The sequence below is a fragment of the Ovis aries genome, chromosome 1, assembly GCF_016772045.2.
Source record: "Ovis aries strain OAR_USU_Benz2616 breed Rambouillet chromosome 1, ARS-UI_Ramb_v3.0, whole genome shotgun sequence".
NCBI lineage: Eukaryota > Metazoa > Chordata > Mammalia > Artiodactyla > Bovidae > Ovis > Ovis aries.
This window is the reverse complement of record NC_056054.1, coordinates 105,361,870-105,387,001: the sequence shown is the minus strand read 5'-3', so window position 1 is coordinate 105,387,001 and position 25,132 is coordinate 105,361,870. Positions and strand designations below refer to the sequence as shown.

The following is a 25,132-nucleotide window of genomic DNA, read 5'->3' as shown; positions in this document are numbered from 1 at the left end:
GGGCCCGGAATCCCGCTCTCCACCGCTGGAAGCCGGACCAGCCCGAGAACCCAGGACGCGCTGGGGAGTTGGGTTCACCTTGGAGGCCAGAGAGACTTGGCGCCCGGAAGAGGGTGAAGGGGGTGGTAAGGGGAGGGAAAAAGGGAGAAGGGGAGACCGCGATATCCCGGAAGGCCGCTTTCCGACGCCCAGGCGTTGCGCGCGCTTGCTCTTTAAATACTCAGACTGCTAGGCGCGGAGCCGTCGCCATGGTGACGCGTGTCCCAGCAACCGAACTGAATGGCTATTGCCTGGCAACGCCCGGGGTTGAAGTTTTGGGGCCGCCCACCTAGATACTCGCGCTTTCTCTAGTCTGCGGGGGCAGGGGGGGGCTTCCCCGCCTCTTCTGCCAGCTCCCCGGCGCGATGACGTAACGCCCCCAGCCCCGAGCCCGCCCCCGGGTCCCGCGGCGGCACAAAGCCGCGCCAAATCGGCGGAGCCGCGCGGGCCTGAGAGCTACGGTCCTGCTCCTCCGGCTTCACTCCAATCCCGCCGCACCGAAGTGTTCTTAAAGTTCATTTCGCAATCTGTGTTCTTTGGGACTAACAATTGTTTCCTAATGCGGACGTAATTGCTTCTGTCGGTCTAGACTGCAAGCCAGGACCTCCGAATGGGGCCGGATAACTCCAACGTGCGCCGCTGTGGCCCCAAACACTCCTCGGTCCCACGTGTGTCTGCCCTTCAAAATATAATTTGGTCTTCCCAAATCACGCACCCTCATATACTGTTTTGCACCACCCCACCGCCTTGTGCATACCTGCCCCAAAAGCCACTCTGCTCTCCGAAGGATAGTTTCGTGCCCCTAAATACCATCTGTCGCTCCACCTATTCTCTGCTTCCTAAATGCGTAACTGCCCCATTCCGCCTCCCACATTCCGATGTCCTCGCCCAAATACCTGTGTGCCCCTTCCACATAACTCAGGACCCCACCCACTTAGCGCCATTTCCTCCAGACAGCTCTGCGACAGGTCTGAGCCCCTTCCTAAAACCCCCAACCCTTCCATCGATGATGCAGTGTGTTCCTCCCCTTCTCTGTCCAAGCCACTGCCCCTCCTGGCTAGGGCCTGCTCTCTCCAGTTTCTCTCTGCCCCCAGTTAGGCAGTGCCACCCAACCTCCTCTCCCCTGACCCGGGTAGCCCCTCAGCCCTTTCGGGAAGGCCGGGTGAAGCTCTCGGTGACCGCTAGAGGGCGGGAGAGCCCGGCCAGCGAGCCTCCGCTACCTGGTGGATTCGGGGAAAGGAAAGACCCTAGGGTTTGGTGGAGTTTCGTACTTCGCTAAGTGGAAATTTCTTCCCCCGCCCCCTTCTCGAGAGAAAGTCAAGGAAGGAACTGGGCTGCTGGAAAGTCCGGCTGGGGCGGGGACTGTGGGTTTCGGGGTAGAACCGTGTTTAGAACTGGACAGGGAGAGGTTAGAAGGGTGGGGCTATCCGGGAAGTAGTGGGGGGAAGGGGTCCAAAACTAGCTCCGAGTTTACGCATTGTCGAGCCTTCCGCTCCTTTCTCAGCCCCCAGAGTGGGACTCCAAGCGACCCAGTGAGAATGGGACAGTGGTGTGGAGGACCCACAATGCCGGCCCTGGGCTAGGACTTTGACCTAGTTCAATTTCTCTGTTACTCGTCTCACCAAGGCAGTTGTCCTGGGGCTAAAATAGGACCATGGGGACCCAGGTCAGGTTCCAGACTTCCTCCACCACCTTCTGGAGCCAGGGAGTGGTTGGTGAAAGGGGGGAGGCCAGTTAGAAAACAAACAGGTTGTCAGGGAGTTGAGTGATTGAAGCCCACATACCTTATTTGAGGGGCCAGAAATGGTTGGGGAGGAGGAGGAAGAGGTTGGAGGTAGGGAAAGGGGGAGGGGGTGGAGCTTTGTCACCTGTCACCTGCTCTGGCTGAGCCTAGGGCAGGCGGGGGACCGGTATAAAGCAGCAGGCGCCTGTGTCCGCTCCACCTCGTGGGCAGCTCCGGCCCGAGTTTGTTCTGTCCCCTCCCCACCGCTCCGCCACCACCATGACACCGGACATCCAGGCCCCTTTCCTCTCCCTGCTGCTGCTGTTCCAAGTGCTTACAGGTGAGGGGCGCAAGGCGGGGAGGGGGCTGCCCTGCTCCTGTGGTCTTCCCAGCTTTCTGTGGGTTTTGCTTCCTGGGAGATGGCATCCAAGAGGCAGAAGTTGCGGACAGGGGTGGCCTAGTTTCTGCCAGAAGGAAGAATAAAGGAGTGAGGCTAAGGGAAACCTGAGGAGAGACCCTACACGCACAGCTGGAGGACAGTGGGTGCCAGGAGCAGGCGAGTGTCCTGAAGAGAAGTCTGGAGGGGTTGGGGGTGGAATCGGGAGAGGAAAATCTTAGGAGCGGGAAAGCCCACAGTCCAGGAGCAGACAGATGATATGGGAAGAGAGATGGAGGTTGCCAGCCTGTAAGGAGAAAGAGAGCTGACTCAGGGGCCCACTCCCCATATCCTCCTGGCATTACTTCCCCAGATGCCAGAGAATGTACTTTCTCCTTATGCTGAAATTTCCCCCAACCATACTCTGTAACCCCGATTTCTTACAGTTGCCAATGTCACTATGCTGACAGCCTCTGTCTCCACAAGCCCCAACAGTACTGTACAAGTTTCCAGTACACAAAGCAGCCCAACGTCCAGTCCCACTAAAGAAACTTCTTGGAGTACAACCACCACCTTACTCAGAACCAGCAGCCCTGCCCCAACCCCGACTACCTCTCCAGGCCGCGATGGCGCCTCATCTCCAACCAGCAGCGCTGCCCCAAGCCCGGCTGCCTCTTCAAGCCATGATGGTGCCTTGTCTCTGACCGGCAGCCCTGCCCCAAGCCCAACTGCCTCTCCAGGCCACGACGGAGCCTCGACCCCAACCAGCAGCCCTGCCCCGAGCCCGGCTGCCTCTTCAAGCCATGATGGTGCCTTGTCTCTTACCGGCAGCCCTGCCCCCAGCCCAACTGCCTCTCCAGGCCACGGCGGCACCTTGACTACGACCAGCAGCCCTGCCCCAAGCCCAACTGCCTCTCCAGGCCACGACGGAGCCTCAACTCCAACCAGCAGCCCTGCCCCGAGCCCGGCTGCCTCTTCAAGCCATGATGGTGCCTTGTCTCTTACCGGCAGCCCTGCCCCCAGCCCAACTGCCTCTCCAGGCCACGGCGGCACCTTGACTACGACCAGCAGCCCTGCCCCAAGCCCAACTGCCTCTCCAGGCCACGACGGAGCCTCAACTCCAACCAGCAGCCCTGCCCCAAGCCCGGCTGCCTCTTCAAGCCATGATGGTGCCTTGTCTCTTACCGGCAGCCCTGCCCCAAGCCCAACTGCCTCTCCAGGCCGCAACGGGGCCTCAACTCCAACCAGCAGCCCTGCCCCAAGCCCGGCTGCCTCTCCAGACCACGACGGCGCCTCGACCCCAACCAGCAGCCCTGCCCCGAGCCCGGCTGCCTCTCCAGGCTATCACAGTGTCCCATCCCTGGCCAGCAGCCCTGCCCCGAGCCCAACTGCCTCTCCAGGCCACGGCGGCACCTTGACTACGACCAGCAGCCCTGCCCCAAGCCCAACTGCCTCTCCAGGTCACGACGGAGCCTCAACTCCAACCAGCAGCTCTGCCCCAAGCCCAGCTGCCTCTTCAAGCCATGATGGTGCCTTGACTACGACCGGCAGCCCTGCCCCAAGCCCAGCTGCCTCTCCAGGCCACGACGGCGCCTCGACCCCAACCAGCAGCCCTGCCCCGAGCCCGGCTGCCTCTCCAGGCTATGACAGTGTCCCATCCCTGGCCAGCAGCCCTGCCCCGAGCCTGGCTGCCTCTCCAGGCCACGATGGCGCCTCGACCCCAACCAGCAGCCCTGCCTCGAGCCCGGCTGCCTCTTCAGGCCGCGACGGCGCCTCAACTGCAACCGGCAGCCCTGCCCCAAGCCCGGCTGCCTCTCCAGGCTATGACAGTGTCCCATCCCTGGCCAGCAGCCCTGCCCCGAGCCCGGCTGCCTCTCCAGGTCAGCACGCCGCCTCATCCCCAACCAGCAGTGACATCTCGTCCGTGACCACCAGCTCTACGTCGAGCTCCATGGTCACTTCAGCACACAAGGGCACCTCATCCAGGGCTACCACGACCCCAGTCAGCAAGGGCACTCCATCCTCAGTCCCCAGCTCTGAAACTGCCCCCACTGCTGCCAGCCACAGTACCAGGACAGCTGCCGCGAGCACTAGCCCTAGCACAGCACTTTCCACTGCCTCCCATCCTAAGACTTCTCAGCAGTTGTCTGTTCAGGTCTCCCTGTTCTTCCTGTCTTTTCGCATTACAAACCTCCAGTTTAACTCTTCCCTGGAAAATCCCCAAACCAGCTACTATCAGGAGCTGCAAAGAAGCATTTTGGATGTGGTGAGTAGCTGCCTTTCCTCTAACACGCACCCCCACCCCCCACCCCCGAAGCAGCCTTCAGAACTCTTTGAGGCACTTGCATCAAATCTTAGACCTTTCCCTCTCACCCCAGATTTTGCAGACTTATAAACAGAGGGATTTTCTGGGCCTCTCAGAGATCAAGTTCAGGTACAGTTCTGGGTGTGGACTCTGTGGGACTGGCGAATGTTGTCATGACTGTGGGGAGGGTGTACTGACCCAGAAACTGGGGCCCATGGCTGAGTTCCCCATTTCTTTGTAACCAGGCCAGGATCTGTGTTGGTAGACTTAACTCTGGCCTTCCGAGAGGGCACCACTGCTGAGTTGGTGAAGGCACAGTTCAGTCAGCTTGAAGCACACGCAGCCAATTATAGCCTGACCATCAGTGGAGTTAGTGGTGAGTCCTCTCCCCCAGCTGCCAGCCAGCACCACCCTGCCTGGGACCCTCTCTCTCCGGCCTCTGGGTCCCTGCTTTTTCTCTTGGAGCTGGTAAGGGGAGAGCCACCTCCTTTGGGAGACTGCTCTGACCACTGCTTTCTTTTCAGTGCGCGATGCCCAGTTTCCTTCCTCTGCCCCGTCTGCGTCTGGGGTGCCTGGCTGGGGCATTGCCCTGCTGGTGCTGGTCTGCGTTCTGGTTGCGCTGGCCATCATCTATCTCATTGCCCTGGTGAGTGCCCAGTCCCCAGCCCTGACAGAGTCCCCCTGCTGGAAGGAGCTGCGCACCCCCATAACCTCCTGTCTCCCCAGGTTGTGTGTCAGTGCGGACGAAAGAAATGTGAGCAGCTGGACATCTTTCCAACCCTAGGTGCCTACCATCCTATGAGCGAGTACTCTGCCTACCACACCCATGGGCGCTTTGTGCCCCCTGGCAGTACCAAACGGAGCCCCTATGAGGAGGTGAGGGAGGTGGGGGCAGCGGTGGGGCGAAAGGGCTTTGTCTGGGCAGTGGTTTTGAAAGTGTACTGGGAAGACCCAAAGAACTTAGAAGAGGTGACATGAAATAAGCCGTGACTTGACAAGGCTGGGGTGGAGGTCAGAGGGGTTCTGTGGGAAAGGCTTAGGGAAGAAGGGGGACCTCGGGAGGGTGTGCCCCCCACAACCAGCACCCCCAGAAGAGCATTCACAGCTCAACTAAACTGGGATGCCCAGAGGTGGCATGAATGGGGCACTGCACCCAGGGGAACCCTTCATGGAAGGAGCACCTTGTCCCAGCTTGTCTCCTAAGAATGGAGGGTAGATTGGGAAAGGCTGGTGGGGAGAAGGGGGTCTCTGAACTGGGAAAGAAGTTTTACCAAGCCAGGTGAGCCTGGGTGCAAGCTGGGGAGGCACAGATCCCCTCTTCCTTCTTTCTGCCTTTCCCTCCCTCCGTGACCTAGTAAATAATTACTTTGCCATCTGGGGCTGAAAGGCCACTCCAAGTGGGGGAAGGGAGAGTTTCCTTTTCCTGACTTTTCCTCTGTCTGGGGACTTCCTTCTTCCAGTTTTGCAGAAACGTGTACACCTCCTTGGGCTGGAGGAGCAGAGAATGGAGGGAGAAAGTGGCAGGAGGGGAAAGCAGGGGGTGCTGAGAGCCAAGGGGAGGGAGTGAACCGAACCGGAGCAGGAGGAGGAGGGGGAGTGGCCCTGTTTACAGTCATCTGGCTGGTGGTGGTGACCAGCAGGTGCTCTCTCCAGATTAACCCTTTGAAAGCTAGTCAGGCTCCTGGACCATTCAACCCATCCTGGGGTGCCATCCAGGGACCCCAGGGAGGAAGGTTGTCCCAGGAAAGCCTCTGCCGCTCATCCCGGATCTCTTCTGCTCCTACCTAGGTTTCTGCAGGCAACGGTGGCAGCAACCTCTCTTATACAAACCTGGCAGCCACTTCCGCCAACTTGTAGGGACACGTCTGCTGAGAGTCCAGCCAGTACTGGCTGCCTCCCTGGAATTCTTCACTTCTGGGGACCCCCGCCCCCAGCTCTGTTCCGGGCTAGTGAACTGGGCATTCAGGTGGGCTGCTCACAGCCTCCCTCACAGGACCCATCAAGTCCCCTAAACCATCTTAGCCCTGGTGAAGCCCACCTGAGCCCCTGGGGACATGTCGGAGGCAGCGGCTCCCAGGAAGACTGGCTGGAGTGCTTGGAAACGGGAGTGGGAACGTGAACATTGCTGAATAAAACGTGGGCCTCCTCCCCACCCACTACCAGCTTCTGATCTGTTGTCTGTGACTTGTGGATTGGTGAGGGGCAGTCAAAATGTGTGTGTGTGGCAAGGGGCGGGGGCGTCTGGAAGAGACCTCTGGGAGAGGAGGGGAAGAGAAGGCCAGAGGAGCGGGGTTCATTTGAGTAGCAGGAGGCTGGAGAGGAGATGGCATTGGAGTGCAGGCGGACGGACTCCTATCGCCTGTCCTGCATGGCCAGCAGCGCACGAGGAAGGAGGAAACAAAAGCCTGAGGCTCCAGCAGCCAGCATGACCCAGCTCTGCCGGCCCGAGAGCCGGGCTCGCCCCTATCCCCAGGCCTGGATTTCACTCCCGCGCCCTCCTCTCCCCTTGGCATGGTGCCCTCAGGCGGCTCTATTCTTAGCTGTCCGGGTGTGAAGTAAGTCCTAAGGCAGCAGAGTCAACAGGGCCACGATAAGGTCCGTGTCAGATCCAGGGCCTGGTGCCAGACTGCCCCACCTGCCTACTGGCTCTGGGGTCTACTACCTGGTGCCCCAGGGGTGGGGAAATAGTTCTGGTTCTGATGTCAAAGACTTCCCAGATGGCTCGGTGGTAAAGAACCGGCCTGCCAGTGTAGGAGATACAAGACTCAGGTTCGATCCCTGGGTTGGGAAGGTCCCCTGGAGAAGGAAATGGCAACCCACTCCAGTATTCTTGCCTGGGAAATTCTACGGATGGAGGAGCCTGGCGCGCTACAGTCCTTGGGGTCACAGAGAGTCAAACATGACTGAGCATGCACACACTCTCTGACTGACGCACTGATGCCAAAAGCTCAGCTTCTCTGTGCACCGGGACTGAATTGAATCTCTGAGACAGAGTTTTAGGTGAAGTAGAAAAGAATAGCTTTATTGTGTTGCCAGGTGAAGGCGGCCACAGTGGGCAAATGCCCTCAAAACCATATGTCCCAAATTGGAGAAGATTTACAGTAATTGCTCAAAGAGCACATGATCAGCTCATGGACATTTTTCTGATGGGTTGGTGGTGAGGTAACTGGAATTCAGCATCATCGACCTTCAGGACCAGCTGCTCTGGGGTCCCATCTTTAACTTTTCCCACCTGCAGGGGATATTCGTTTCTACAAAACAGCTCAAAGATATTGTGAATATCCATTGATGGGGAAACAGGGTGTTGCTCAAGACTGTTCTCGATTGTTTGTTTCTCTCTGGTCTCCCATTCCCTCCTTTCCCTAATTAACAATTGCTTGAATCTGCCCCTTGGAACTCAGGGAAGGTCATGGAGGCTGAATGAAGGCTGTTTCCTATAATCCAAGAAATGGGGGAACACAGAAAGGCCTTGTGCCAGGAGCCTCTGCTCTCTTTGGGCACCCTAAGTCGCATTCCTGCAGGGCTCCACCCAGACGCCCCATGGGGGTGGGGTGGTGGTGGTGGGAGGGCGGGCAGCACCAGAGCGATGTGCCCCCTGGCAGCCATATCAGTTTGGACCTGGGCTGGGCACAGGTCTGGCAGAAGACTGGAGAGCACAGGGCTTGGGGACCTCCTTCCCGCAGGCACCAGCTCCATTGCGCACCCCTGCTCTAAGAAATAGCAGGGAACTCTCCATCCCCTTGGCCTGCCACATCCAGCACAGAAGCTAAGAGGAATAGGCTCCGGGAAGGCAGACATCACAGGAAGGCCTGGCATCACAGTTTATTGTTTATAAACCATGAAAATAACAGCTGTTGCTTGGCACAGGCCTAGCAGTGCTCACCGCAGGGGGGCAGCAGCAGGCACCAGAGGCCTTGCCAGGCCCAACCCAGTGGGGACGCTCAACCTCAGCTGGGACCCCAAGGGAGACTTGGCACATTGGCATGGGTGCGGGACAGGTTAAAGCATGCAAGGGGGAGAGGAAGGGGATAAAAGGCATGCGGCTGGGGGTACAGGGACCCAAATAAATAAAGCAGGATGAGAGGGTCCCTTTCCCTCACCAAAGAGTGCCTGGGCACTGTCCAGCCAAAAAGCCTCTCTGCCCCAAGGCTGCAGTTCAGCATGGATGGGGCAGGGAGCTTTGCAGGGCGGAGGGCAGAGCTGGGGAGCATGCCCAGTGTTCCGGGTGCCTTCCCTCCCAATCAGCCTGGGGAGGAGCACAGGGCAGGGGTAGGGCAGGGGTGGGGTAGGGGCTCTCTCCATGATTTAGGCAAGATGCCAAGGGCAGGGCATGGGGCAGAGACGTGGTGGGTGTGGGAACCTGGATTAACAGGCAATAGGGAGAATGGGGGACATCCAGAGAGGTGAGCAGAGGAAAGTCCCTTGGTCAAGAAAGGCCCTGGGAAGACACAGATAGGGGAAGGGACAGGACCACGTGGGAGGAAGAGCTTGAGGGAGAAGCTGCCAGAGAGATGACCCGGCTTCAGGAGGTGTGGAGGGCCAGGGCCCAGCAGGGGCCCGGTAGGGTCAGTCCAGCTTGGCGAAGCCCCCAATGGTGACCTTCCTCTCGGGCTTAGTGCCCACGGGCTCCTGTAGCTGCACTGCGCCACCCCCGATGAAGCAAAAGGCAGGGCACACAGGTCCCGAGCAGTCCAGGGGGCACTCCAGGAGCCCTCGGAAGGACACGGCATCCAGGAAGGAAACACGACCCCGCTCGTAGTCCAGGCAGATGCCCAGGCGGGGCGGCAGGGGCACTGTGCAGCTGGCCGCTGGGCCGTCCCTGCCTGTCAGCCCCGCATTCGCGCTGGCCCCGGCCCCCAGCAGGATCTTGCCCATGCCGATGGTCAGGAAAGCGAAGGGTGGTGATGCCTCCACGGTGGCATCCTCGGCACCGCTGTCGTGCCCACTGTCCGGGTCGTACCTGCAGGAATGCATGTTGGGTAGAAGAATGTCGGGGGGTGGGGTAGATGGTACCCAAGGGCTGAGATGTTGGGAGGATGGAATGTCGGGGAGCAAGCAGTTCCAAGGATTTGGGGGCGTTGAGAAGAGAACACATTGAAGAGACGGGCGTTATAATGTAAGGCTGGGGGTTTGGTTCGGTGAGACTGGGGAAAGGCAAGCACACTGGCCAGAGGGGTGGGGGAAGGGGAGGAGAGACAGGGTATCGCTCAGGCACACTGGAGAAAGGCAGTGCCTCCAATGCAGGCAAGTGGCGAAGAAAATGGCACTGGGATATCATGCTGGGAGAGAGTTTTGAGGGTTAGAGAATCTTGGAAGGATGAGGGGTTAGCGGTGGGGAGAGGCGAGAGCAGAGAAAACATGCTGGGAAGGGGGATGCTGGGAGAGAGATGAGGGCGGGTCAGTGTCTTAGATGAAGGATGTTGCAGGGATGCAGGTTGGGGATCACAGGTTTAGGAGGGAACTGATGTTGAAGAGAAGCCGCTTCTGAAGAAATGGGGTATTGAGGGATAGAGTGTTGAGGGGGAAGAAGAGCATGTGTAGGTGGCTGAAAAAGAGGATGCTGGGGATGAGACAGTATGGAGATGGAAAGTTTAAGGGAAGATTTTGAGGAGGCAGAGACAAGGTGTGGGGGAAGGCAGTACTGGAGAGAAAAAGCTTTGTGGTGAAAAGATGTTGCCAAAGGGGTGTGAGGGAGAAAGGGCACGGAGACTTGGCGAGATGGTGTGTTAGCCTGAGTGACAGATGGTGGGGAGTGGAGATGGCTTCCTTTTCTATTGCCCCTTTCCCCAGTCACTCCAAAGATCAACCTCCAAAACGCTTTCACGGAGCCCACACTTCTCCTGACCACAGTGCCTCCAGCCTGGCTCATGTTATTTCCTCCTGATTTCCTTCCAGCTCCATCCCAGCAAGTGTGTGGTCCCCTCATCAACCCCGTGTGTTCCCAGCTCCCCCACCCAGATCCCCAGAACCCCATACCTCCCAGAGGGGCCTGACCTGGGGCTGATCACGTCGGGGGCACCCTGGAAGCTTTCCTGAAGCTTGCTCTCCAGCCCGACGCCCACCTTGACCAAGTAGGAGGCTGGGTCTACGGCGCAGGCCCAGTAGCTGCGGCCCTGGGTCACAGCCACATCGCCCAGGACCACGTCCACGCTCAGGTGGCAGCCCGTCAGCAGCCGCTCGGCAGCCAGCAGCAGGGGCAGCCCTGGCACACTCCTCACCGCTCGCTGGTCCTTGCTGATGGCCAGCCGCTCTCGGCTTGTGCCCCAGCGGCCATCCAGGAAGAAGTGCAGGACTGGAGTAGGGGAGGGTTGAGACAGAAGGAAGGACTTCAGGGACAAACACTGGCACTGGGGACCTCGAGGTGTCAGCACGAGACACTGGGAGATTTCAGAACACAGAACAAGTTGCCAGGGGACGGCAGGGGGCTCTTGGGAACAGGGCCTGGAAAGCTGGAGTGGGGAGCATAAGGGAAGAAGAAAGGGCATCCCAAGTGGGCATGGGACCCCAGGAAGAGTTTTAGTGATGGCTAGTGGGCATGGAAACCAGTCTCCCGGCCCCAGCTGACTCGCTCTGGCTGCCTCCTCTATTATGCCTATACTCCAGAGCCTCCGCTATTTTCTGGAGAGTCACTTGACCAACATTTATTGAGCCCTGGTGCTGTGCTGGGCTTAGTCGCTCAGTTGTGTCCGACTCTTTGTGACCCCATCGACTATAGCCCGCCAGGCTCCTCAGTCCATGGGATCCTCCAGGCAAGAATACTGGAGTGTGTTGCCACACCCTCCTCCAGGAAGTCTTCCCAACCCAGGTCTCCTGCATTGCAGGCAGATTCTTTACCATCTGAGTCACCAGGGAAGCCCTATTGAGCCCTTGAAAAGTGAAAGTGAAGTCGCTCAGTCGTGTCCGACTCTTTGTGACCCCATGGACTGTAGCCCACCAGGCTCCTCAGTCCATGGGAATCTCCAGGCAAGAATACTGGAGTGGGTTGCCATTTCCTTCTCCAGGGGATCTTCCCAACCGAGGGATCGAACCCAGGTCTCCTGTATTGCAGGCAGATGCTTTAACCTCTGAGCCACCAGCTCAAATTCTCAGCTAAGACTTTACACATTAGCAAGTCACTTAATTCTCACAACAAGGCTATGGGGTAGGTGTTGTTACTATACCTACAGAGGAGGAACTACAGGTTCAGAGAGGGTGAATAACTCACCCAAAGCCACACAACTGGTAAAAGGCAGAGCTGGGATTTGAACCCAGGCAGTCTGGCTCCAGAGCTAGTGAGGATGACCCAGTGTGTTATGCTGTCTCTATGGGGCCCGCCCAGCAGCAGCTGTCCGTGCCTGGGTCCCAGGCACCCAGGGCCCACTCACCGGGCGCGGGTGGAGTGTGCAGATGCACGTCCTCGCTGTACTCGCCGTAGCCGGCCTTGTTGCAGCCGCGGACACGCAGCACGTACACAGAGCCCGTGTCGGGGTTCTCCAGCAGGGCGCTGGTACCCCTCACCTCCTCCCGCCGCTGCCAGCGGGTGGGGCCTGGCTGGGCTGGCACATCAGTGCGTCGGAACTCAATGGTGTAGTGCCAGGCAGGTGGTGAGTGGGGGGGCAGCCGCCAGCAGAGGAAGATCTGGTCGTAGGCAAAGGTGCGCTGGGTGTCGATGACCGGAGCCTCGGGCACTGTTGGAAGAGACAGCGGGGGTCAGTCACGACCTGGCCAGGGGCATGGTGTGGAGGGTGGGCGGGAAAAGGGAAAGCAGCGGGAGCCGGGGGGGTGAGTGCGAGTGAGAGGGATCTGGGGAGACGCCTGTCTGGGCCCTGGGCGCGGGAAAAGAAGAGGCAGGTGGCCTGATGCCAGTCCTGGGCTGCCACTCCCTCGATCTGGGCCTCAGTTTCCTCCTCTGTCAAATGAAGGTATAAGATCACGTGTTGTCCTTTCTTTCTACGACCCTTTTTAGTCTATGAATACAGAGGAGCCCCAGGGAAAGGCAGGTAACGGCCACTGGAGCCCACCCAGGCAAGAGGGCGCTGAACGGGAAGAGGAAACTGCATGGGAGACAGATGCGAGGAGAGGCAGCAAGGCAGAAAATGGGGGCGGAGGGCCAGCCCAAGCTTGATGGCACAGGAGGGGTCAGGGGGAGAGAAGGAAAGCCTGGAGGGCAAAGGTCATAAGGACAAAAAGTCGGAAAGGCCAGGATTAAGGGTCAGGGAAGAGGATGGTGGAGGCGGTCTGGTTAGGGCAGGAAAGAGAAGGAAGCCATGGGTGGGGAGCCAGGCTGCGTGGGAGTGGCAGGGCAGGGCAGGGGACCTGGCAGAGGGGGCAGGACCCCCAGGGCAGGGCCGCTGACTTGCCTGGGGTGCTCCGGAGCAGAGTCCGCGGTGGCCACAGCCTACAAACAAAGAGAGGGAGAAGCAGCGCTGAGCGCGGTGGGACGGGGTGGCCGGGTGGGCTGGGTGGGCAGGACGGCTGGCCAGGCCTGGCGGGAGGCTTGGGAGTTAGTTCCCTGGTGGGCACTGCCCCCCGGGCCCGCTGCTGGGGAGGAAGGGCGGAAGGCTCTAATTGGACATGGGGCCTGGCCATCTCCTCACCTCGCAGGAAATTAAGCTCTGTCAGCAGCTTCATCTCACGCCCCACATCCAGCTGGCAATGGCGGAAGGAGGAGCTGGCAGCTGGCCGGAATGTCTGGAGGGCCTCTGTGGCTCGGGCAATCCTGGGATGGGGGCAGGCAAGGGTCAGACTTCCCTGTAGCTCAGGCGGTAAAGAATCTGCCCGCAATGCAGAAGACCTGGGTTCCATCCCTGGGTCGGGAAGATCCTCTGGAGAAGGGAATGGCAATCCACTCCAGTATTCTTGCCTGGAGAATCCCAAGGACAGAGGAGCCTGGCAGGCTACAGTCTGTGGTGTCACAAAAAGTCGGACAGGACGGAGCGACCAACACCGCCAAGGGTCAGGCACTGCTGTCTGGGCCGCCGCCCTTCCCCTTGATTCTGCCGTGTCTGGCCCTAGAGCCTTGGTATCGGCTATGGGTCTCTTCCCTGTCCCTTTGGGCAAGAGCTGGTATCCATTTGGCCTGGTGAAAAGTCCTCAGAGCCCAGCTCTCAGCCGGGCAAGACTCTCGACACTGCCTGATACGTGGGCTACACCCACGATGCCCCGACCCTGCAGGAGCCTGTGACCCTGGGCCCTGCCCCCCCGAGTACCTGCTGTGCAGCTGTTTCGCTGCTTGCACAAAGCAAGGCTGGTCTGTTTCTTTAAGAACCTCCTGAGCGTAGCCCACCAGACCTGAGCCGTCCAGCAGGCTCCGGTGCTCCTGGATCTGGGCGCCGAGACGGGCCAGCCGTTCCTGCTGGCACTCCTCAATGGCCTGGAGCAGTGACGCCCGCTTCTCCTCCAGCACAGCCCCCAGGCCCCGCACCAGCTGGGACACCTCCTCCTTGGCTTGCTGACCACTCACCTGTCCAGAGAGCAACACTGACTGCCTCCTTCTTGAAGGCTGCATCTGCTCCAGCCTCCTGGGGCACCACACCATGGCTAGGATCACAAAGGATCTGGGGAAATCCTACCTACCCATTCAAATGGGACCAGGCTCATGGCTCCACGGCCTCCTGTACACCCACATGGGCTCAAATCCTGACCATTTGTGTTACTCTTCCTGGAGGCCCACACCTTGATCCTGACTCCTTGAGGACTCCCCCAAATAAAAGAGGCCATGACTACACTAATATCCACCTGGACCGCACTAACGTCCACCAGCCATCTGTGCCATCCTTATCGCCCTTCCCCATGTCAGCTGATTCAAGCAATCTGGCAAAAGGTATCAGAGCCATCACCTCACCCTCCTTGGTCCAAGGATGTGTGCCATCCCCAGCAGGCAGCTGAGCCTGAGGGCATCTGAGCTCCATCCCTGGGGCTTTTCAAGCTCTCCCTCTCCCGGGTGATAGACACCCTGTCTCCACTGTGGCCTTGGGTACCGCCTGGCCTGGGACGCTGCCATTTCTGACAACCTAGTTTAACCAGAGCCTTGACACATCCATGGACCCCACAAAGGCTTCCTGAGTTTGCAGCCAGGTGATTGGGCTGTACCCACCTCCACCCCCTTCCTGCTCCCACTGCCAGGCAGGGCCCAGGGCCCACCTCCGTGCCCTCCCTCACCTCCGTGTGCCTCACGGTCTCCTCCAGCTCACAGATCTGGGTCTGCACTGTGTCCTGGTTTCCCAGGATGTATGTCAGGCTCTTTGTCAGCTTGTCCTGAGGGGAAAAGAAAGAGGTGGGCATCACACCTGGCCCTGAGGAAGCCAGCAGAGCAGACGTGAGCGGGTGTGGGTGTAGGCAGCCCTGGCGTTGAGCGAGGCAGGGCCCTCACCTTGAGGGCCTGGTAGGCGCTGACCACTGGCGTGGTCTTGTGGCCACTGTGGGTGCGCCGCACACGGCAGAGCTGGCACACCAGTCGTTGGCACGTCTTGCAGTAATGGGTTACCTCTTCCTTGTGATCTGGGCACATTAGTCCCTAGGGACAGAAACAGCAAGGAAATAGTCAGCCAATGGTGTGTGTAAGGGTGCTGACCTACCACAGGGCAGTTCCCTGCCCGTCCTCCCCTGGACGGGACCCAAGCTGGTGGAGGGGAGTTTAGACGCGGTGCTCCATGGTGCCACCTGCTGGTATGCCCTGGCAATCAAGGAGAGCCTTTCCTGCAAACCGCCAGCTATTAGCCTTGCTCCTCCCTTCCTCTACATGTGGTAATAACAATAATGGTTAATAATTAGCCATGTCTATCTTGTTTATTGCTCTAGCCCCAACACCTGGGATAGCACCAGGCACACAGGTATTTGATAAATATTTGTTCAATGAATGAATACCTGATAGACCTTTTCAGTGTATTTAAATAACTTTCACAAACATTATCCCAAGGATCCTCCCATCAACCCTGCAGGTATGGAGATTGCAGGGCAGATATATTACAAGCCTCATTCAGCAGATGAGACGGAGGCTCAAAGATGTTCAAAGGTTTGTCCAGTGCCTCTATTGTTACAGAAAAAGGAGTTTGGCAATGGCAACCCTGTGGCCACCTCCTTTTGGAAGCCTACAGTGCCGGGCATGCCCTCCCACCCAGCACCACCATGCCCTCCCCCCGCTTCCCAGGCCCTGCAAAGGCTGGCTCACCTTGGGGCGAAAGGAGAGGGTGGGCAGGGTGGGTTCATGCTGGGCCTTCTGGGTGCCCCAGGGATGGAAGAGCTTGAAGCACTCGTTGCAGAAGGTGGCGCGGCACTCGGTACAGCCCTTGGTGGCCTCTAGTGGCGGGGGCTTGCACAGCTGGCACAGGATGGCGCCACCCACACTCACACTCTGGCGGTACCGCTCCACCACACGCTCCAGGGTCAGGTTCCGGAAAAGCCCTGCCAAGCCCCGCTCCCCCAGCTCCACATCACCCTGGCAGGCTGGGCACGGGAACATGATCACCTGAGGGTGCAGAGCACCTCGCTTCCGCCCGGGGTATGTCCCAAAGCCTGTGGACGGGCCAGGAAGTAGGGAGGTGAAAATCACAGCTGGCTCAGGGTGGGGGAAGTCTGCTCAATTAAAGAATTAATTTTCATTGTGCCAGAGCTCAGCTCTTAGCAGAGCCTGGATGGGCAGTACCCCTTGAAAAACACACAGGTGCCCCTGGCCAGGGATGGACCCCTTCCATCTTCCTGATGGACATCCCAGCATCCCCATCCCAACCCCATGGGTACCAGCCCCACCTGACTTAAGCAGCCGATCCAAGCGGTCTGGTTTGGGGAGAGTTCTGCGGGAGAGGCGAGGGCTTCGGGTGGATGGGGTGGAGGCAGGAGAAGTGGGCTCGGAGCTGGGGTCCCCACCATGGCCTATGTAGCCCTGCTGGCCCAGGACCTCCCGGGCACAGGCCTGGCACACGTTGTGGGTGCAGGGCAGCACCAGTGGCTGCTTATACATTTCTTGACACACTGGGCACAGCAGTTCCTTCTCCATGTTCTTCATGCTCGTCTGTGGAGGGACCAGGAGGTTGGATCAGAGCTTGGACACCTGGGTACATCTCAACAGGCACCTCAACTGCATTTAAAGACCCAAGGGTTCTTGGAAATGAGGAAGAAAAACTACAAGGGACAAGCGATGGATTTTTCTCCAGCATCAGCCTTGGCCTGGTTCACAGGCCTTCCAACTCCCTGTCTCCAGCAGGCTTCCCTCCTGCAGAGCTACATACCTAAGGAGGAGAGATGGCTGGAGCTCAGGTCTCCCCCAGTCTCAAGCCCCACCCCCTGTCCTAGTCTCAGCCGGACCTACAGCCCTCTCACCTGGCCTTTGCCCCCATCCCCCCATCTCCCGGCAGCCTGCCCCAGGCACATCTCTCAAGGACACCGCCCATTCTGCAGCTCTGTGCAGAGGCCCCCCACCAACCGCCCCCCCTCCCCGCTTCTCTGGCATCCCCATTCCCCTCCTCCCCCGCGTGACTTCTTATAACCAGGCTCTCTCCATCCTCCTGCTCACCCTGTCTGTCCTCCTGCGGTGGCTCCGGCCTGCAGCCGCCTTCGCCTCCATTGCTCACCACTAACCCATCTGGCTCCTCCTAACCCATACCATTTTGCCCCCCACCATCCGGCTCTCCTGCTACCACCCCAGGCATAACCCGGCCTGTCGCAACCCCTCCCAAGGTAGGGTAGAAACGGGCGCACCGCCTATTTGCCCCCTCCCCACCGGAAGTACCCCTCCCTTTTTCGGTGGCGGGGGTCCTCAGGCTATGCCCCACCCCCACACCTCACCTTGGTCCCTCTCTTCGCAGCCATCCCGGTCAGGGGCGCAGCTGACACAAAGGAGGGAGGGACAGGGAGGGAGGGGGAAGGAAGTGGTGGGGGGGAGCAGGGTTGGCACCGCCCCTGGGAGAGCCGGGCACGGGTTGCCATGACAACCGCAGGCTCGGAGGCAGCCCTGAGTGGGGGTGCGGTGGGGTGGGGTCTCGTGAAGGGGTCCAATTTGGGAACTGCACCGTGGTGCGGCTCCTTCCTTGCCCCAGACCTGTTCTCAGTTTTCTTGGAAAATACCCAGTCTCACTCACGCCCCTTCCTCATAGCATAGCCCCGTTGCCCTGCAACCCCAACCTCGGTGCACGGCTGGAGGCTACCCCGAGCCACCCGCTGTATCCAGGCAGCTCCATGTTCCTTACACCCTAGCAGATGGACGCCTTCACGGCAATCACCTCCGGGCTGCCCCCGGGATTACCCTCTCATACCTGCATCCCGATCCTCCCAGTCCTTTCTGCCATCGACAACCCCCTGGCTACATCCCAGCATCTTGCGGGACCCCCACCTGCTCGAGATCCCGGCCTGCCCCAGACCCCTATGCTCCCCCTCCCCTTCCCCTCGACCCCACCTTAACTCACACTGATGCGGACCAGTGCATCCATGATAGAAGTGAAGGTCTGCATATCCTCACCCTCAGCCATGGCCCTAGCATGCCCGCCCGCCCCCGGGTGCCCGGTCCCGGCTGCGGCTGCGAACCCCGGGCTTAATGCAGGAGCCGGGTGGGGATGTGGGGAGGGGTGAGGGTGAGATGTCACTGCGCATGCTCCAGGGACCAGCATCTAACAGCGCCCGTCGAGGTAGGAGGTGGGAAAGAGTTTTCCCCACGTGGTTCTCAGCAGGCGGTCGGGTAGCGGGGCAGTAGTTAGGTAACGTGGAATGGTATTTGAGGGGGGGCCATTTCTTATGTTCAAATTCTTCACTGGCTTCTAATCTTACTCATAGAAAGCAGAAGGATAGTTTTAGAGAAAGATAGATTCCAGGATGGGAGGATTAGATTTTGGTTTGGGCAAGAGTCCACGGAAGATATCAAGGCAGTGTTCATGGGGGGGTTAGTTTTGAAGAACAGGCTGACATAATTGACAAAGAAGACAGAAGCAGTCCACGGGCTCGGTGACTTGAAGAGTTAAGTGCAGCTTGCACTGAGAGGCAGCAGATGCTCTGGGTGCGGGGAAGAGCCGGGAACCAGGGTGGTGGCCAAGGATGCTCCTGGACGCAATATTTCCTCCCTGCAGGAAGAGGGCGCTGCAGTCAGGCTCTGAGGGGGAGAAAGAGGAAGGCGTAAGGGAGAAACAAGGCCACGTTAGGGCCTGACGCATGCGCACAGCCAATCGTCCCTGGTTCGGCTCGCCTCCTGGACAGAAGCACGGATTGGACCCAAGGGCAGGGCATGATGGGTAACGGGACCAACGGGATCCCCTCTACTCCCCCAACCCGGGCGGACTAGTGGGTCGGAGTTGGGCGGACCAGGTTTCCTGGTCCTCTCCCCACAGAGCTGACGTGTCCTGGGTTCCAGGCGATGGGCATTTCCACGGGGCGGGAGGGTTCGGGGCGTCCAGAGGTGAGGAATTCCTGGGGGGTCGCCGCGAGGTGTGGGGAGTTGGGGAGGGTGGCTGCAGTCCCCGGGGTGCTTGGAAGTGATCGGGCTCTCGAGCTCCCGGGCCTGCTGAATCTGCCTGCGGCTCCTGCGGGGAGGGCTGGGCCTGACTCCGTCTCTCCTCTCCCCCGCTCCAGTGGTGGGTACAGGCACGTCGCTGGCGCTGTCCTCCCTCCTGTCCCTTCTGCTCTTCGCTGGGATGCAGATGTACAGTCGCCAGCTGGCCTCCACTGAGTGGCTCACCATCCAGGGCGGCCTGCTTGGTTCCGGCCTTTTCGTCTTCTCTCTCACCGTATCCTCTCTGCGGGGGAGTGGGCAGAGTTGTTTGAGGGTAGGAAGGGTGGAGGATCACGCAGGCTTGTACCCTTCCGTTAACCCACACATCTCAGCCCCCATGGCACGACCGACACCTTAACTCCCTCAACCCAGGCCTTCAATAATCTGGAGAATCTTGTTTTTGGTAAAGGATTCCAAGCAAAGATCTTCCCTGAGAGTAAGTGAAAATTGGAGGTTGAGTATTTGAACCCTTTCTTGTAACCCTCACCTTTAATCTCCTCCAACACTGTGCTGAACTCCCAGGTGCTTAGACAGTAAAGGTTGTTGAGGAGGAACCATGTGTACTAAGACTGTCTGAAAACAGATACTTTTGGATACAGTACTTTTTACTCCTGGAATTGGAGCTAGGAGAAAGGGCTTCTGAGAGCAAGAAACTCGTTTACTTTCTGGCCAGTTTCCGGGGAAGGTTTGAGGGAATAGGCAGGTCTGGGCCTGTAATGAGTATATCCAAGGAGGGTGTTCTTTATTTCCACCAGAAGAAGGGCCAAATTCATTGAAGGGTTCCAAGGTGACATGGACCCAATACTAGTGAATTGTATTTGTTTGAGATGATTGTGAAGAGCCTAAAGTATTAGATACACCAGCTTTCTGTGTCAGCAGGAATCCTCACCAAAGTAGAGTAACTGTTAGATTGTTTTCCATTTGAAAGGATCCTTGTTGTTGCTCATGTAATCAAGAATTGATGATTTAGTTACGTATGGAGAATTAAGTTCATAAAGCAAATTAGGCGACAAGGCCAGATCACCTAAGGATGCCACATGCCCCAAATTGATAGCAGATGCCATCTCCTGTGAAGCCTTCACCTGTCACTGTGGCCCTCATTTCTTCACCCTCCTTACCTCTTGCCCTCTTCACCTGGCCCCTCTGCAGGCTTTCAGAGCTCCTTCCATACAGCAGCTTCAGAACATCTCTCTGTTAGGTTTTCTTTCTGTGTGTATTGTCTTCATTTTCTTCTGAAAGAAGCCTCTGTCGTGGGGCAAGCTGCTTGGCCCTCTTCACCTGCCCTCCTCAGCTGGGCAGGTGGGATTGCCCTTGGTATCTGCCCTCCCACCTTCTCTCCAGTCCTACTCTAGCTGTCTGGAGACCCTTTTCTGCCTCCATGGGTGTGTGTCCAGACACTCTGCTCTCCACTTTATGTCCAGGGAGTGAGGCCCTCAGTTGCAGCACTGGCCAGCCAGGTTAGTGAATTGATCCCCTTTGGCTGGCTTCTGTTGAAAAGGCTGTGACCCTCTTCCTCAAATGCAAGCAGGCCTTACCCTTCAGACTCTGCTGTCATCTTTCCTTTTATGGAGGCAAGCCAGGATAGGAAAGTTAGGTGATATTTGGGGCAGAGCTGGAAATGAGAATGCATCTGGTACTTCCATGTCCTGGGTACCGATAAGGCCATCTGATGTCCCCCTGCTGTCATGCCTTAACCTCTCTAAGCAGGTCCCCCAAGATTCAGAGAGCCCCAGATTTCTCCTAGACACTACATATGAATGCCTGGTGTTTCCATTCTGACCACCACCCTTCTTGTCACCTTTTGCCTCCCCAGTTCTCCTCTGCCTCCTGTTGGCTCTCTTTGCATCAGGGCTCATCCACAGAGTCTGTGTCACCACTTGGTAAGTGCCTGACAGCTGGATAAAGGGTGTAGCATCCTGCCCTTTGGCACTTGACCCTCCTGTGATGGTTCCAGACTTCCCCATACCTCCCTCCTGCTCTGTTCTCCCTCCTGTCCCCTTCCCCATTTTCCTAAAGCTGAGCCTAGATTCTTTCCCTCATGCTGGTGTCTGCTGTAGGAGGCACCAGGCTAGCAGCATGCCCACTAATGCCATGACTGTTTTTCTTCACCCTGTAGCTTCATCTTCTCCATGGTTGGTCTGTACTACATCAACAAGATCTCTTCCACTCTGTACCAGGCGACAGCTCCAGTCCTCACACCAGCCAAGGTTACGGGCAAGGGAAAAAAGAGAAATTGACCCTGAATGTCTAATAAAGTTGATTCTTTGTAGCTCTGAGCTGTGATACGCTGTAGGCCTCTCCTGCCCATGAGTGTACATGGGTGTGTGCAGAATGCTGGGGCAGATGGGCACCTGCTGCTTTCAGTCCTTGGGGATGGAGGAGCTTTCCTTCCTCCAAGGTTCATTTTTACCAGCTGTTTATTGAGTGCCATCAGTGCCAGGCACTTTGCCAGGCGCTGGAGTGGCGTATGCTTGTGTAAGAGTCTCATAGAGGAAAAGCGTGAGAATTATCTGCAGTCTTGCCCTTTGGGAAAAGAGGTGAAGACTGCAGTGCAGGAAGGCCTGCTCATCGGAGCTGGAATAGATCTTGAAACAGAGGAGTAAAGGAGGGAAAGGCCCCTCACCCCTGCGTGTGTCCATGGGGTTCCATTTACACCTCTGGGGGCTTTGTTATTCCAGCTCTCCACCCTGAGCAAACGAGCCCTCTGCCCTTCTGCTCCAAGTCTGCAGGTGAGAATTTCCTACTGATGTTGCCCTCCTAAACCTATGTGTTCTCCAGTATGGACGTATGCCTGTATTTAGAAAGACTCCCAGGTTGATCACTGTCTCTATCCTCTTTGGTCTGAGTGCCTTCATATTTTTCTTGTCTGGTAACCAAAGGACTAGGAAGCATCGTAAGTTTTTATAATAGCAAAGTATATAAAACAATAGGGACAAGGCCACCAACCTTGGAGCCAGCCTTAGTGGAAGTGAGGGAATGTGACTTCTCAGGTCTTTGTCCGTGCTATGCCATGAGAAGTGCCTCTCTGACCAGAGTGTCTGTCCTTTGGAGCACCTAGGCACCCTCCCTCTTGGGTGGTGTGGGCTTTAGGGTGCTTACTGTGCCTTGGTCAGCTTGATATTCTCCAGAGAGCCTGGTGATGGGCAGTGAGGACTAGAGGGTTGGTTGAATGAAAGAACCTGCCCTCCTGGAACAGAAAATTCAGTACATGGGATGTGCCTGAGTTAGGGAATGAGACCCAGTGAAGGTGAAAAAGTGAGTCAAAGGAACTCTGGTCCAGGATTAGACATCCCCACGCTCCCCATTTGTAGCCAGAATCCAGACCCTTTCACCTCTGTCTCTAGGCTGAGGGAATACTATGCAGTTTGCCCAGGTTACCTGCAGAGGGTGCCACGAGCTCATGTCTTCCTCCCGGAGACTGGCAACACTCACCTGCAAGTTGGCATTGAGGGCTTAGAAAGTTCCTGCTGGCTCTTAAGGTTCTTGCTGAGTCTCTCCAGTGGAAGCCAACTTTTGGAGGACATGAGAGACTGGCCAAAACCTGAATCAAGTCTCCTTGCTCCTGGCTATGAGTAGAGGCAAAGACAGTTCAGTGGAGACCAGAGCCTTCCTGAGAAGGAATGGTAGCCCTAGGCTTTGACTTAGCTAGTGATGGTTGGGGGAGGTTACCATATGTGGGACCCTTGGGGAGAAGAAATGGTGGCCCCAAAGGGTCCTGGACCTGCAGGAAGCTGGATTAGTTATAGGTCTCAGTCTGTCAAACCCTGTCCTGGAGTGGGCAGCAGGGCAGGTGCCAGCCCAAGTGAGCACTGACACGGTGGGGAATCTGACCGCCTGGGGGCATCATACCTTCAAAGATGAGAGCGGGGGCCAGGTTACTGGAGGTTGGGGAGGAGCCTAAAGCAGGTGTCAGGACAATGCCAAGGGATCTGGGCACCTGCTGCCACCCACTGCGTAGGCCTCAGGGACAGTATGTGGCCAGGAATAATGATCCCTTCCTCAGGGAATGGGTACATTTATCAGGCAGGCTGGCGCCGACATCAGCTCTCCACCCAGCCTGTCCTTGGGGTGCCTGCCGGCTGACCTGCCAATTAACCCTAACAGGGGTATCCCAGCCATCTAACACCATCATTAAATAAGGGGGCGTGAGGTCATCAGAGCTTCTGGAAATCTGAAGGTGAGAAGGGCAAAGGTGCTAACCTCTTGGCCCCAGGACGCCTGGGGCTCTGCTCCACCCTGGAGGCTGGAGGCCTAGGGGAGAGAGGGGCGGTCCGCCCCTGGCGGACCCGGGGAAGCCAGATGTTTCCTCCTGCTCCCTCACACGTGGCCCTGACACCCGCTGCCTGCTCCGGAAACAGGAGTAAATAACACAGGGTGGGCTCCTGTCCCAGAGATGGACTCCTTGGGGCAGGAGGTGATACCACCTAAGAAGAGGGCGGTGGGAAGGTGAGACGAGGGGGCTCCCCTGCCCGGGCGGAGGCTGAACCCCCCTAGGACTGGCGCTGGCAGGAGGGGATGCCTGGCATTTAAGGGCATGTCGAGGGTCTGCAGGGAAGGGGGCGCCCAGGGCAGGGAGGGAGGGGGGAGTCTGCGCCAGGCCTTGGCTCCAGCCCTTTCCGGACCTTATTGTCCTTGGTGAGAACAGGACGCAGTCCTGTTCCCACTGCCCAGGCCCTCCCCCCACCCCCAAGCTCTGCTCCCCAGGGGAAGGATGTTGGGAAACAAGAGAGAACCAGAGACTGGTAGAGACAGAGCTTCTGAAAGACAGAGATAGAGACAAAGGGAAAAGTTTCAGTCAAAAGCCAGTATTGAAATTCACTGTAGCTTGAGGGAGCCCTGGGCACTGTGGGAACCGGGAAAGAACGGGAAGCTGGAGGCCCTGCCCTCAGGGACCTCTGGACTGGCCTGCCCCGTGCACACTGCTCCTTGACTTAGGGTCACTCATAGGGTCGCCTCCTAAGCAAATAATAGCCGGAACCCTTGTGCAGACGCAGTTAGTGGCACTTGGTTGCTTCACCGCAGGTACATTTCTTTGCCTCCCTGCCAGCCGACTAAGTTTCTCGGGGCAAGGCCAAGATCCTGCTCCCAAATCCCACCTCCCTGTTCCCTGGGGGCTGAGAGCAAACTGGCCACCATAGGTTGCACTGTAAGTGGTATTTGGTTGAGTTCCTGCCCTGGCAGAGAAGCCGCCTAATTGGCTCTAGAATTGGGCACCACATCACCTGGGGTGGAGGGCAAAGTGCAAAATTCCTGTCCTGGGGCAGGAAGCAGACTTTAGAGCTGCTGGCCCGCCCTCCCCCCACCTTTCCCTGAGCCACGAGGAGCCCCCCATTCCCGCCCCAGCCTCTGCAGCCCTGGGCACTTGGGCTAGGCCTCCTTCCTTCCAGCTCTCCTACCTGGGATGTTTCCTTCACAGGGAACTGCAGACCTGACTTTATAATGTAACATTCTATGATAATGGGCATATCAGTTATTAAGATTCTTTCTACCTTTGTATGTACTTGAAAAAATTCCGTAATAAAAGTTAAATCTTGTGTACTGTATCCTTCTTTCTGTTCTGTGGAAGAGTGACAGGGAGACTGTCTGAAACCACACCTAGAAGTAACATCCGAAGCCTAAATTTGAGGCCCTGTGTGACAATGAGACCTGAGCCAAATGGCCCTTATGGGCTGTGAGGAGCCCTTCTCTGAGAATTCCCCTCACCTCAAATAAGCTGGAAGTTTCCCCCACTTTTAGGCTGAAGCCACACCATCAGGGGGCACTGAAAAGAGATTCTTCTCCACAAGTCAAGACCCCACAGAAAACTCTTCCTGCACACCCCTGTTCTGGGCCAAGAGTTGCCACGAGGGCTGACAGCCTACTTCAGAGCAATTTCTGGATTGAAGTGCCTGTACGCTTGTGTGAGGGTTTAGGCTCATCCTCCAGGGAGACCCTTCCCCTTCCTGCTCTCAGCCCATCTCCAGCCCTTGGGTGTGAATGCTCCGTGGTGTCTGACTCTTTGTGACCCCACAGACTATAGCCTACCAGACTCTTCTCCTGGCAAGAATACTGGAGTGGGTTGCCATTTCCTTCACCAGGGGATCTTCCTGACCCAGGGGTTAAAACAGTCTCCTACGTCTCCTGCATTGCAGGCAGATTCTTTACCGTGTAGCCTCGGGCGAAGGCCCTGTGATGGAGGCCTTTTTTCTGACGCAGACGGCTACAGGTTCTGGACATCTGTGGGACAGTAGGAAAGAG

The 25,132-nt window shown here is 57.7% G+C and overlaps 3 protein-coding genes across 6 annotated transcripts; 2 read left to right on the top strand and 1 right to left on the bottom strand.

The window, feature by feature from the left end:
• The first annotated feature begins 1,980 nt into the window (after positions 1 to 1,980).
• MUC1 (mucin 1, cell surface associated) lies at positions 1,981 to 6,605 on the top strand. The gene is made up of 7 exons (XM_027976040.2): positions 1,981 to 2,102; positions 2,585 to 4,404; positions 4,517 to 4,572; positions 4,689 to 4,819; positions 4,968 to 5,089; positions 5,170 to 5,319; positions 6,232 to 6,605. Exons 1-7 carry the CDS (start codon positions 2,042 to 2,044, stop codon positions 6,298 to 6,300), a joined length of 2,409 nt encoding a protein of 802 aa, XP_027831841.1. The 5' UTR covers positions 1,981 to 2,041; the 3' UTR covers positions 6,301 to 6,605.
• A 1,635-nt stretch (positions 6,606 to 8,240) lies between these two features.
• On the bottom strand, positions 8,241 to 17,954 carry TRIM46 (tripartite motif containing 46). 4 transcript variants are annotated; one of them, XM_027976022.3, is made up of 10 exons: positions 17,823 to 17,954; positions 16,171 to 16,432; positions 15,593 to 15,936; positions 14,795 to 14,938; positions 14,584 to 14,679; positions 13,632 to 13,885; positions 13,020 to 13,141; positions 11,808 to 12,110; positions 10,438 to 10,735; positions 8,241 to 9,403 (listed from the first exon to the last, which is right to left on the bottom strand). In XM_027976022.3, the coding sequence occupies exons 1-10, from the start codon at positions 17,883 to 17,885 to the stop codon at positions 9,010 to 9,012; spliced, it is 2,280 nt and encodes a 759-aa protein (XP_027831823.3). In that variant the 5' UTR covers positions 17,886 to 17,954; the 3' UTR covers positions 8,241 to 9,009. The 4 variants fall into 4 exon arrangements, with proteins under 4 accessions (XP_027831823.3, XP_060258507.1, XP_027831818.2 ...); XM_060402524.1 differs by lacking the exon at positions 17,823 to 17,954 and adding an exon at positions 16,934 to 17,253; XM_027976017.3 differs by lacking the exon at positions 17,823 to 17,954 and adding an exon at positions 17,206 to 17,253.
• A 581-nt stretch (positions 17,955 to 18,535) lies between these two features.
• On the top strand, positions 18,536 to 21,164 carry KRTCAP2 (keratinocyte associated protein 2). Its single transcript, XM_004002576.5, is given in 6 exon segments — positions 18,536 to 18,593; positions 18,595 to 18,638; positions 18,976 to 19,130; positions 19,268 to 19,331; positions 20,709 to 20,775; positions 21,012 to 21,164. Coding segments are annotated over 6 exon segments (486 nt in total). The 5' UTR covers positions 18,536 to 18,558; the 3' UTR covers positions 21,133 to 21,164.
• The last annotated feature ends 3,968 nt before the right edge of the window (positions 21,165 to 25,132 follow it).